An 11,457-nucleotide genomic window follows, 5' to 3' on the forward strand; every position below is an offset into this window, starting at 1 on the left:
ATTCTGAGGTCGGTCTGCCTCTTCAAAAGATCATGGGAAGGGACTCTGGGCTGTGGGTGCTCCTGGGGCTTCCCTGGCTTCTAGACTCCAGCACGACCCTTCCACCCTGCAGTGTCCTCAGAGCTCCTGTCTGTCGCTGCCCAGACGCTCTTGAGCTCAGACACCAAAGCCCCGGGGAGCGGCTCATGTGGGACGGACCGTCTGCACACAGTCGGGGGCCCTGGCTCAGCCCGGCCTCGGGCATTCTCCCACAGTGGGGTGCACAGCCTGGATGGTGGGGAAGTTGACAGCCAAGCGCTCCAGGAGCTGACTCAGGTCTGGGGTGCGGGCTGCAGGGCTGCTGGGGTGGTCAGGGCAGGGAGGGCTGCGTCGGGCTTGCCCCTGATGAACCTGCACTGTACCTGCCCTGCAGATGGTGTCTGGCCCTGCGTCCTACTCCGGCCCAAAGCCCTCTGCCCAGTATGGGGCGCCAGGCCCTTTTGCTGCTCCCGGTGAGGGAGGGGCCCTGGCAGCCAGTGGGCGCCCCCCGCTGCTCCCCACCCGAGCCTCTCGTTCCCAGCGTGCAGCCAGCGAAGACATGACAAGTGACGAGGAACGGATGGTCATCTGCGAGGAGGAAGGGGATGACGATGTCATTGGTGAGCAGCACTCCTGCTTGGGGCCGGTTAGGCTGAGGGTCAGAGGGCAGAACCCAGGCCTCAGCGCTACCCAGTAAACACAGCTGGGTCAGGTAGGAAAACCCGGAGGTTTTCCACTGGTCAGGGGACGCACCCTGAGTTATGGAGCAGCCTACTGGCCAGCACTCTCCAAGGCAGAGCCAGACCAGAGCCGGGCTGCCCAGCTACTCAGGCAGCTGTGACATGCTCTGCTTCTCTGTAGCTGATGATGGTTTCAGTGCTGCTGACATCGACCTCAAGTGCAAGGAGCGGGTGACGGACAGCGAGAGCGGGGACAGCTCTGGGGAGGACCCAGAGGGTAACAAGGTGAGTGGGCTTTGGACTCAGCCTGTCCAGTGGCCTGGGGAGTGAGGGTGGGTGCTCCTCGTTTCTGTGCATGAGAGGCAGATCCAGGCCTGGAAAGGGCGCAGATTTGGCTGCACAAGACTTGGGTCCCAGGAGGGTGACTGAGGCCTTCAGCTTGTAGAAGTGCTGCCTTGGCAGGTCCCCAGGGCCTGACAGGCTGTGTCACCCTCTCTCCACCCAGGGCTTTGGCCGGAAGGTGTTCTCACCCGTGATCCGCTCCTCCTTCACCCACTGCCGTCCTCCAATAGACCCTGAGCCCCCAGGACCACCGGACCCTCCTACAGCTTTCGTCAAAGGCTATACTTCTGCTCCCTCTTCCTGCTCCCCGGCTGCCTCCTCTGCCTCGGCTGCCTCTTCCTTCCCACTGGGCTCAGGAACCTTCAAGACCCAGGAGTCGGGACAGGGCAGCTCCAGCGGTCCCCTCCGGCCGCCACCCGCTGGGTCTGGGAGTCCAGCAACACCTTCCAAGGCCACTCGCTTTCTCCCAACGGATCCTGCCCCCTTCAGGCGCAAGAGACCAGAGAGTGTGGGGGGCCTGGAGCCGCCAGTCCCCTCAGTCATTGCTGTGCCACCAGGCGGGGGTGGTGGCATCCTGCAGGGCCTGGCCCTGCCCCCAAGCAAAGAGGACCGGGAGGGCAGTGGTGCCCGCATGCCTGCAGCCCCTGCCTCATCACTGGCCTATGGGGCTCCTACCGCCCCCCTGACCCGTCCAGCTGCTACCATGGTCACCAGCGTGGTGCGGCCCGTCAGCAGCACTCCTGTGCCCATTGCCTCCAAGCCCTTTCCCCCCTCCGGCCGGGCAGAGGCATCTCCCAATGACTCGGCAGGTGCTAGGACTGAGACTGCTGGAGGGTCCCCGCTGGGCGTCAGTTTAGTGTATTCAGACAAGAAGACAGCAGCCGCCACCTCACCAGCCCCACATCTGGTGGCTGGACCCCTGCTGGGCACTGTGGGGAAAGCACCTGCCACGGTCACCAACCTACTGGTGGGCACTCCAGGTTATGGGACCCCAGCGCCCCCTGCTGTCCAGTTCATTGCCCAGGGAGCTCCTGGCAGCGGGGCCAGTGCAGGCTCAGGAGCAACTGCAGCAAGTGGCCCCAATGGACCGGTGCCCTTGGGTATCCTGCAGCCGGGTGCCCTGGGCAAGGCTGGAGGGATTACCCAGGTGCAGTACATCCTGCCCACGCTGCCCCAGCAGCTGCAGGTGGCGCCCGCCCCAGCACCAGCCCCTGGGACCAAGACAGCGGCTTCTGGTGGCCCTGCACCCACCACCAGCATCCGCTTCACCCTCCCACCGGGCACCTCCACCAACGGCAAAGTCCTGGCTGCCACCGCACCCACTCCTAGCATCCCCATCCTGCAGTCCGTTCCCTCTGCCCCGCCCCCCAAAGGTGAGGCTCAGGCAGGGGTTGCTGGAGGCAAGAGGCCACCAGCCTGTTGGTATATCCTGCAACTCAACTGCTCTTCCCATCCGCAGCCCAGTCCGTGTCTCCAGTGCAGGTGCCGCCACCTGGTGGCTCAGCCCAGCTGCTGCCAGGGAAGGTCCTGGTGCCCCTGGCCACGCCCAGCGTATCAGTGCGGGGCAGTGGGACCGGCCAGCCACTGCCCCTGGTGAGCCCCCCCTTCTCGGTTCCTGTACAGAATGGCGCACAGCCCCCCAGTAAGGTGAGGCCCTTCTGCAGTGTTGCCTGTGCTTTCCTCCCTCTGCCTCCTGCCTCCCTCAGTGATTTGTGTCTCCCACAGTACTGCGCCCGACCTCTGGCTTCTTCTGTCACTGTCCCTTTGTGTGTCTCTGCCCTCATCTTTACCTAGACTTGGCTTTCATATCTGGAGCCTCAGTTAACCCCAGACTATGGGTTGGGGGGGGTCCTTGCTTACAGATCATTCAACTGACTCCAGTGCCCGTGACCACCCCCAGCGGCCTGGTGCCGCCCCTCAGCCCAGCCACACTCCCCGGACCCACCTCACAGCCCCAGAAGGTTCTGCTGCCTTCCTCCACCAGGTGAGGCTAATTGGGCCACTCCGGGGCTGGGTTGGACAAGAGTGGGGGCAGGGTTGGACTGGAGTGGGGCCAGGGACCTGGCTTACCTCTCCTCTCTATTACCTTTCTGCTTCAGGATCACCTACGTCCAGTCGGCAGGAGGGCATGCACTGCCCCTGGGCACCAGCCCTGCATCCAGCCAGCCTGGCACCGTCACCTCATATGGGCCCACAAGCTCTGTTGCCCTTGGCTTCACCTCCCTGGGACCTAGTGGCCCAGCCTTTGTGCAGCCCCTGCTTTCAGGTGAGTGGCAGCCTGGCAGACTGACGGGGGAATGTGGATGGGGAGAGGGCTGAGGACCACCCGCCCCAGGCCTTGACTCCCATCCCTCCATTTGCCATTTTCTCTACAGGCCAAGCTCCTCTGCTGGCTCCTGGCCAGGTGGGCGTGTCACCTGTGCCCAGCCCCCAGCTGCCCCCCACTTGCACAGCTACTGGGGGTCCCATCATCACAGCGTTTTACCCTGGCAGTCCTGCACCCACTTCCTCAGCACCTCTGGCCCAGCCATCGCAGGCCAACCCAGGTCTGGTCTACACCGTGGCCACCAGCACCACCCCACCTGCCGCTGCCACCCTGCCCAAGGGCCCACCAGGCCCTGCTGCTGCCACCCCAGCCCCCACCAGTCCTTTCCCAAGTGCCACAGGTGGGTGCTAGGCTGTGCCGCCAGGGAGGACTTGGGACACAAGGCGGGATGGGGCTCTTGTCAGGCCCGACTTAGCAACTGTGCTTCTCTCTACCAACAGGCTCCATGACTTACAGCTTAGTGGCCCCCAAAGCCCAGCGGCCTGTGCCCAAGGCCCCCCAGAAAGTGAAGGCAGCCATTGCCAGCATTCCTGTGGGCTCCTTTGAGGCGGGTGCCCCAGGGAGGCCTGGCCCAGCATCCCGGCAACCGCTGGAACCTGGCCCCTCCCGTGAGACTCCAGCCCCCGAGTCTGAGTTGGAGGGGCAGCCAACAACTCCAGGCCCCCCACCGCCCCCAGAGGCCTGGCCTCCTGGGGCTCGGAGCAGCCCCCCTCCACCCCCAGCTGCCGAGGAGCGGGGTAGCACCAAGGGTGCAGAGAGCATTGTAAGTGACCCAGGCTCCTGGCTCCTAGCCTGGCCCGACCCTTTTCTGGTTCTGCCTGCCATGAGACACCCCTATAAAACCTTGCACGAACTGGGCATATGCTCAGCTCTGTCCCCAGCTGTACTGAACCTGTTGTCCTGCCCACTTCCAGGCCAGCAAATTCCCTAGCTCAGCTGCAGACTGGCGTGTCCCGGGACTGGGCCTAGAGAACCGTGCAGAGCCTCCTGCCCCTCCCAGCCCTGCACCCGGGAGCAGCAGTGGCGGCGGGAACGGCGAGGGCGGCAGCGGGAGGGCAGCTGGGGACACCCCTGAGCGCAAGGAGGCCACAGGCACCGGCAAGAAGGTGAAGGTGCGGCCCCCGCCCCTGAAGAAGACCTTTGACTCTGTGGACAAGTGAGCATGGGCTGGTGGCAGGGCCGAGTTGGGTGCAGGGGGGCCGGCACTGTGGGGGTTAGTGCCATGGGGGTGGGGGAGGTGACCCTGCCCGCTCTCCAGCAGGGTCCTGTCCGAGGTGGACTTCGAGGAGCGCTTTGCCGAGCTGCCCGAGTTCCGGCCGGAGGAGGTACTGCCCTCGCCCACCCTCCAGTCTCTGGCCACCTCCCCCCGTGCCATCTTGGGCTCCTACCGCAAGAAGAGGAAGAACTCCACAGGTAGTGGAGAGCCGGGAGGGCATGGGGTTTCCAGGGGGAATTGTTGGGGGGCTGCCTCTGCTGAGCCTGCTTGTGTTTCTCAGACCTGGACTCGGCCCCTGAGGATCCCACCTCACCCAAACGCAAGATGAGGAGACGCTCCAGCTGCAGCTCGGAGCCAAACACCCCCAAGAGCGCCAAGTGCGAAGGGGACATCTTCACCTTTGATCGCACAGGTGCTATGGGGGGAAAGTCTTGGTTTAGGCGGGAGGACATTGCTACAAGGATAAGCCCAACACATATTGCGTGAACTTCTGTGGGTCCCTTCTATGCATCCACTGGAAATCCGTGGAGGCTGGGGTGGATTTTTAGAGTAGTGCCTCCCCCAACGCTATGTCCCTCCCCAGGGACAGAAGCCGAGGATGTGCTGGGAGAGCTGGAATATGAAAAGGTACCCTACTCCTCACTGCGCCGTACCCTGGACCAGCGTCGTGCCCTGGTCATGCAGCTGTTTCAGGACCACGGCTTCTTCCCCTCTGGTGAGCCTGTCTCTGGGTTTCGGGGGGCTTCGCTGAGAGAGGACTTGCAGGTCCCGGCTCACTACCTGGCCTGTGTCTCCTAGCCCAGGCCACGGCTGCCTTCCAGGCTCGCTATGCGGACATCTTCCCCTCCAAGGTGTGTCTGCAGCTGAAGATCCGTGAGGTGCGCCAGAAGATCATGCAGGCAGCCACGCCCACCGAGCAGCCCCCTGGGGCTGAGGCCTCACTGCCTGGACCACCCCCCACTGGCGCTACTGCTGCCCCTGGCCCCACTCCCAGCCCTGCGGGGGTGCCTGACCCCACCTCTCCTGGCTCGGACTCTGGCACAGCCCCAGCCGCCCCACCTCTGCCTCCACCCCCTGAGCCAGCGCCCGGGCAGCCTGGCTGGGAGGGCCCCTCCCCAGCATCTCCGCAACCACCCGGCCCTTCCACGGCTGCCACAGGCAGGTGAGGGGCCCTTGCAGACCCTGAGATCCACAGCAGCCCCCCTCAGGACATGGACAGTATGAAGTTGGCAGGAATGGGGGGCAGGATGGTTCCCTATTCCCCGATAAAGCCATTTCGTCCTTCCCCGTTTGGGGCGGAATGAGGCCTCTCCTCCCCTCCCACGGCTTTCTCCCCGTGATGGGGGGCAGCCGAGGAGCAGCAGGGCACGGAGCCCCCTGTACAGAGCCTGGAGTGTGTGACCTTCAGACCTTTTCACTTGTATTTTATGCAAAATGGCTCATGTGAGGGCTGCAAGCTGAAGGGCAGTGCGGGCCATGGGCCGCAGGGAGGCGCCTGTGGAAGGGAGGGGAGTTCATGCACCCCTTTTTTCCCCAGAGGGGCTGGACTCAGGTTAGTTTGGGGGTGGGGGCTCCTGCACTTTGCCACAGGCATGGGGAGGGCCGACTCCCCGGCCCCTCTGCCCTTCACTTGGGTTGTACTTTCTAAGAAGGTGTTTCCCTACCCTCGTCCCCGTCCCCCGAACAAGACATGTTGATCATGTGCAATATTTCTTACTGTGCCGAGAAGCCGCAATGACCGAGATTAAAGCTGTTTAACACAACCTGTGTGGTGCTCACTCTAGAGGGACAGTGGGTGAATGGTGCCAGGCCTGTCCCTGATGTTGGAATTCCCCTTGTACACAGAGGTGGCTGCAGAACAGGGCCCCTCTCCTTCCCCTCCCTGCTCACACTGCCTGTCTGGAGCCCAGTACCCGACTTCCTCTTAGACCTGCACTCAGGATTGCTCCTGGTGGTGCTCATGAACCCATAGGGAATGCCTGTCTGGGTACTGAGTGGAGGGCGTGGGGGGGGTATATGTGCAGCAGGTTGTGCTTTCTTGAAGCTCTAGCTCCACCTGAGGTCTGATGGGGGGGCCCAGATGGGGAGATCAGCTCTTGACCCATGCCGCCCCCATGTGGCCAGATCCAGCACTGCCATTGAGCCAGAGGGTACCTAAGCCCTTAGCCAGGCTTAGTACCTCTATTCTCTGTGAAAGGAGGAGTAAAGGGAGGTTGACTTTGGAATCAAGGAAAGAACACCCCAAATTCAAGCTTAGGGAGCTGTGGGTCCAGTCTGGACTTGTCCATGTACAAGGCAAGCGCCTTAACTTGCAGTGCAGTATCTCCGGCCCCTATTCCCCAAATTCTTGACCCTTATCCCTCAGGGAAGTATTTGCCATTAGGTTCTCCCCAGGAATGCCCAGCATGCCCATAGCTCTGCAGTGATGGAATCTGCCTGATGCTTCGAAGAGCGGAGTCTGGGTTTAGAGCCATGGTGTTTGCACAACTCAGAGGGCTTCAGCCCCACAGAGATGAGGCTGAGGTCTGGCTATCCAGATGATCAGAAAGAAAGGAAGGAGACTGAGGAGTGAGGCTTTAATGGAGGGACACTCAAGGTGTGGGCGCTGTCAAGGGAGCCCCCTGGCCCTGGTCTTGAGCCAGCAGTCGCAGCAGCAATGAGTGGAGGCTCCTGCAGACGGGGGTGTAACCCAGGCGGCTCAGATGCAGATAATCGTACATGTCGTGGTGGCTGATGGTGCCATCTGAGTGCACGAAGCCCGGATCAGCATCCAGGAAGTGGGCCCTCGGGTGGCCAGACAGTGCGGCCCGAACTAGCTCATTCACTCGCTGGTTTTTCTCTCGAAGTGGGTTGGGGTGCTGGCCCCGTGGAAGCAGACCCTGAGGAAGGACATCCAACATTTGAGTGAAGTCCCATTCTCTGTCTCCACCCTTCCCTCAAAGGTCCCCCACTACAGCACATACCGGGGATGGGAACGGGGGTGGGAAGGGTGGTCCCCAGTACTGTGTCTGAGACCCCATTCAATAAGAACCTGAACCTGAGTGCCGCCTCCGAGTGTCACTAATTAAGATGTCAACACCAGGGCCCAGCTCAGTCCCTTGACAAGGAGGAAAGGTGCCTTCTAGAAGCAAAGGGGCCCAGGTTTATCCTGGGTTTTTTTGGCTATTTAAATGTTTTGAGGATTTATTTTGGGGGACACACTTGAACAGTGCTCAGAGATTACTCCCAGATCTGCACTCAGAAATGACTCCTGGCAGGCTCAAGGGACCATATGGGAAACGGGGATTAAACCCAGTTGGGCTGCATGCAAAGCAAAAATGCCTTACCCATTGTGATCTGGTCCCATGAGGAATTTCTGTTTGCTTTTGGGCCTTGCCCAGTGCCACTTGGGTTACTCCTGGCTCTGTGCTCACAAATCACTCCTGGCAGACTCGGGATCATATGGGATGTCTGGGATCGAACTTGGGTTGGGTCCGTACAAGGCAAACACCCTATCTGCTATGCTATCGCTTTGGCCTCCCATGAGGACATTTTGGTTTGTTTGCTTTTGGGCCACAACCAGTGGCACTGAATGGTTTCTCCTATGGGTGTTCAGGGATTGCTCTGGCAGGACTTGGATTGAACCTGGGTCGGTCACATATGGGGCAACTGCACTCATTACCTGCTGTACTATTGCTCCGGCCCCAGGTTTGTTTCTTTGAGGTTGGGTGGCCACACCCTGCAGTGCTCGGGGATGACTACTGGCTCTGTGCTTAGAGGGTTGCTCCTAGTATTGCTCAAAAAAACCATGTGGTGCTAGGTATCCCATTTTGGGTCTCCTGCATACAGCCCTTTTGGCCACCTCTCTGGCCCATGATATAAGGATTTTTTGCTTTGGTTGTTGACTCTTTTTTTTTTTTTTTTTTTTTTTTTGGGCCACACCCGGCATTGCTCAGGGGTTACTCCTGGCTGTCTGCTCAGAAATAGCTCCTGGCAGGCACGGGGGACCATATGGGACACCGGGATTCGAACCAACCACCTTTGGTCCTGGATCGGCTGCTTGCAAGGCAAACGCCGCTGTGCTATCTCTCCGGGCCCTCTTTTTTTTTTTTTTTTTTTTTTTTTTGGTGGTGGTTTTTGGGTCACACCCGGCAGTGCTCGGGGGTTATTCCTGGCTCCAGGCTCAGAAATTGCTCCTGGCAGGCACGGGGGACCATATGGGGCACCGGGATTTGAACCGATGACCTCCTGCATGAAAGGCAAATGCCTTACCTCTATGCTATCTCGCCGGCCCCTGGTTGTTGACTCTTACCAGGTGGTGCTCTACTTCTGGTTCTGCTCAGGGAACACTCCTGGCAGTACTTGGGGGACCAATGAATTGGGGTCTGCTGCATGCAAGCAAGCATCTCACCAAGATTTCTCTGCACACATTCCCTCTTTCCCCTGCCCATACATGCACAGCTGTGTTTTTTTTTTTGTTTTTGGTGACACTCAGGGATTACTCCTGGCTCTCTGCTCAGAAATCGCTCCTAGCTTGGGGGACCATATGGAATGCCGGGAGATCGGACCACGGTCCAACCTGGGTCAGCCTCGTGCAAGGCAAACACCCTACCACTGCTCTGGCCTCATATACAGCTGTGTTAAAACACATGTGTAAAAAACATCCCTAGAATCTTCAGCAGTTCCTTGGGCTACCTGGACCCACCCTAAACTCCAGCTACTCTGAGGGTTCTCTGCTCAGTTTCAATGGGCCTGGCTGGCTATACCGGAAGCCCCACCTGACAGTGGCCATTCTTCCTGCCCTCCACCCCATCCTCACCAGCACCACGACCCGGGCCTGGGGCTGCCGCTGGTTCACCAGGTGCACTATGGCCGTGATGCCGCCAGTCACTTGCTCTGCCGTGTGTCCATGGTTGTTGGTACCCACCCAGACCACTATAATCTGCGGAGAGAGGCAGGAAAGAGTCAGGGCACAGGTTAAAAGGGTCTTTACCCATCCCCTATCCCCTATCCCCAGTGCTACTCACCTTGGGCCGGATGTGTTCCAACTCCCCATTTTCCAGCCGCCACAACACATGCTGCGTGCTGTCACCGCCAATACCAAAGTTGAGCGCATGCAGAGGAGAGAAGAGCTCCCGCCAGATCTATGGGCAAGAGGTGGCATGGGAACAGGGTTACAAGCCAGCCTGAACCAGCCCCTTGGGTCTCGGGTCTCGTGTTCACCAAATGTACTCAGGAAGAGCCTAGCTTTGTGGAAACAGACTAGCGAGGTTTCACCTCGAGCAAATGCCAATGTAGAAGCAAATACCAGTATGATCAAACTTCTTTCAGTGAAAGTATCAATCTCACTTCTACACAACCCCACAGAAGCAGGACTCCCCTTATTGAAGCCCATTCTATATGGGTCAGAAACCCTCTTTGAGAAGGTGCTGGCATGGGGTGACCCCTCTTTGATGGAAAGATAACTACATACAGGCCCGGAGCCTTGTAGAGCTGATCTTAATGGAAAGCCTGCAGCTCGGCAGAAATCCCTTAGGACTTGCTCTAAGTAAACAATACAGAGAGCCTCACCTTAGGAAATTTCACAGGAAAGCCTCCTTTCAGTCTCAGTAAAAAAAAAAAAAAAAACACCTAATCTGATAAATCAGGGCACACCATTCCTTCCAGTAGAATCCAGCCCCTCTGCAGAAAGTCTCAGTTCCCAGGTTATTTCGGGTTATTCCAGAGGCCCTCCTGGCCTGGCTTTGTCCATAGGAGCCCAGACCTGGGTGGTCCTCTGGGGGGTGGGGGGGGCCAATCTCACCTCGCACTGATGCATTAGCTGGACCAAGGAATCCCCAATGAATACGACTTCTGGTTCCTTATCTTTGCTGTCGGCCACGAAGCGATGGTGCTTGGAGAGGTGGAGAAAAGAACCGGGGAATCACAGTTCAGTGGCCACGCGCTCTCCGCGGCCCGCCCGCCCTGCCTTGCCTTGCCTTGCCTTCTGGGCCCGCACCACCCTAAGGGCTCTCGGTTGTGCAAACCAAATGCACCCCCTGAACCCCGATTCCCGGGCCCCGCGAGTGGGGTGGCTTACCAGGGACATCCAGCGACCGTCGCCCTGCACGTCCTGCACCGGCGTGGGCCTGCTGGCCGGGTTCTCGTCTCCGCTCATCTCGCCGCCGCCTCTCCCGCAGTTCGGCCGCGACTGTCCCCTCCGGAGGCGGCTCCTCCCGCCACGCCCACCCTTCCTCCTCCCGGAACAATGGACGGCCCCGCCGGGACGCCCCGGAACCTTCCCTTGCCTTGCCCGGGGAGGAGGCGGCGGCGGGCTCGGGCGACCTTTGCTTCCCCCACGCAGGCCGCGCTGTGGGCTCGTCCGGGGCGTCCCTTTCCGGGCCGCTCAGTGTCGGGTGCAACCCGGGCCCAGCTGCGGGGAGCAGGCGAGACCATCTGCACCCGCCGTGGGGTGTCTGGAGGGGTGCGTGGGAGAGGCACAGGGTGGGCTGAGTTACCTGCAGGGCGGGTCTTGAACCTGGGGAGTGGAGTGGGTGGGGTGGAGGGGAAGAAACCATTTGCCAAGAGCCACCCCTGTCTGCACCCCACCCCTGTCCCGCACCCCGGGAAGGCCCATTCCCTTGGCAGGGGAGTGGGCCAGTGGATGAGTCCATTCCTGGAGAGGCCAGAAAGCGGTCCACGCGTGACCCGACCCGGGGAAGGCTCAGCGGGCATGCACAGGCCCCTGCAGCACCCCCCCAGGACCGTGTATGTTCGTGGGGACTCGTCCCCCCCCCCAACACCGCCCGTGAGGACCCTACACAACGGAAACCGTCTATCTTGGGCCTTTCAGACCTGCATGGGCTGCGAGGAGGAGGAGGCTGGAAGGTGCAGAAAGGGAAAGGAAATTAGAGAAG

The 11,457-nt window shown here is 60.4% G+C and overlaps 2 protein-coding genes across 6 annotated transcripts in view; one reads left to right on the forward strand and one right to left on the reverse strand.

The window, feature by feature from the left end:
- CIC (capicua transcriptional repressor) overlaps positions 1-6,345 on the forward strand; it is a 356,202-nt gene extending 349,857 nt beyond the window's left edge. For 3 of the 5 annotated variants that reach the window (XM_049787135.1, XM_049787132.1, XM_049787134.1), the window contains 14 exons: positions 113-315; positions 413-638; positions 880-983; positions 1,204-2,413; positions 2,500-2,687; positions 2,903-3,024; positions 3,140-3,306; positions 3,416-3,706; positions 3,807-4,129; positions 4,281-4,522; positions 4,625-4,779; positions 4,863-4,994; positions 5,166-5,297; positions 5,381-6,345. In XM_049787135.1, coding sequence (XP_049643092.1) covers positions 113-315; positions 413-638; positions 880-983; positions 1,204-2,413; positions 2,500-2,687; positions 2,903-3,024; positions 3,140-3,306; positions 3,416-3,706; positions 3,807-4,129; positions 4,281-4,522; positions 4,625-4,779; positions 4,863-4,994; positions 5,166-5,297; positions 5,381-5,748 — 3,863 coding nt within the window. In that variant the 3' untranslated portion in view covers positions 5,749-6,345. The remainder of the gene's footprint in view (positions 1-112; positions 316-412; positions 639-879; positions 984-1,203; positions 2,414-2,499; positions 2,688-2,902; positions 3,025-3,139; positions 3,307-3,415; positions 3,707-3,806; positions 4,130-4,280; positions 4,523-4,624; positions 4,780-4,862; positions 4,995-5,165; positions 5,298-5,380) is intronic. The other 2 variants (XM_049787133.1, XM_049787136.1) reach the window with 1 other exon arrangement.
- A 796-nt stretch (positions 6,346-7,141) lies between these two features.
- Positions 7,142-11,030, reverse strand: PAFAH1B3 (platelet activating factor acetylhydrolase 1b catalytic subunit 3). The gene is made up of 5 exons (XM_049787208.1): positions 10,641-11,030; positions 10,365-10,454; positions 9,589-9,705; positions 9,381-9,503; positions 7,142-7,461 (listed from the first exon to the last, which is right to left on the reverse strand). The coding sequence occupies exons 1-5, from the start codon at positions 10,716-10,718 to the stop codon at positions 7,174-7,176; spliced, it is 696 nt and encodes a 231-aa protein (XP_049643165.1). The 5' UTR covers positions 10,719-11,030; the 3' UTR covers positions 7,142-7,173.
- Positions 11,031-11,457: the final 427 nt, after the last annotated feature.

This window comes from Suncus etruscus, chromosome 14 (genome assembly GCF_024139225.1).
Source record: "Suncus etruscus isolate mSunEtr1 chromosome 14, mSunEtr1.pri.cur, whole genome shotgun sequence".
In the NCBI taxonomy this organism is placed as follows: domain Eukaryota; kingdom Metazoa; phylum Chordata; class Mammalia; order Eulipotyphla; family Soricidae; genus Suncus; species Suncus etruscus.

What these genes read in the sequence shown, in the direction of transcription:
- PAFAH1B3 (XM_049787208.1), bottom strand. Translation starts at nt 10,718, where the DNA reads ATGAGCGGAGACGAGAACCCGGCCAGCAGGCCCACGCCGGTGCAGGAC. An exon ending in AGCTAATGCATCAGTGCGAG is followed by an intron (nt 9,706 to 10,364) that starts GTGAGATTGGCC and finishes TCTTGCCCATAG; the next exon opens with ATCTGGCGGGAGCTCTTCTC. An exon ending in AGGCCCGGGTCGTGGTGCTG is followed by an intron (nt 7,462 to 9,380) that starts GTGAGGATGGGG and finishes GTCCTTCCTCAG; the next exon opens with GGTCTGCTTCCACGGGGCCA.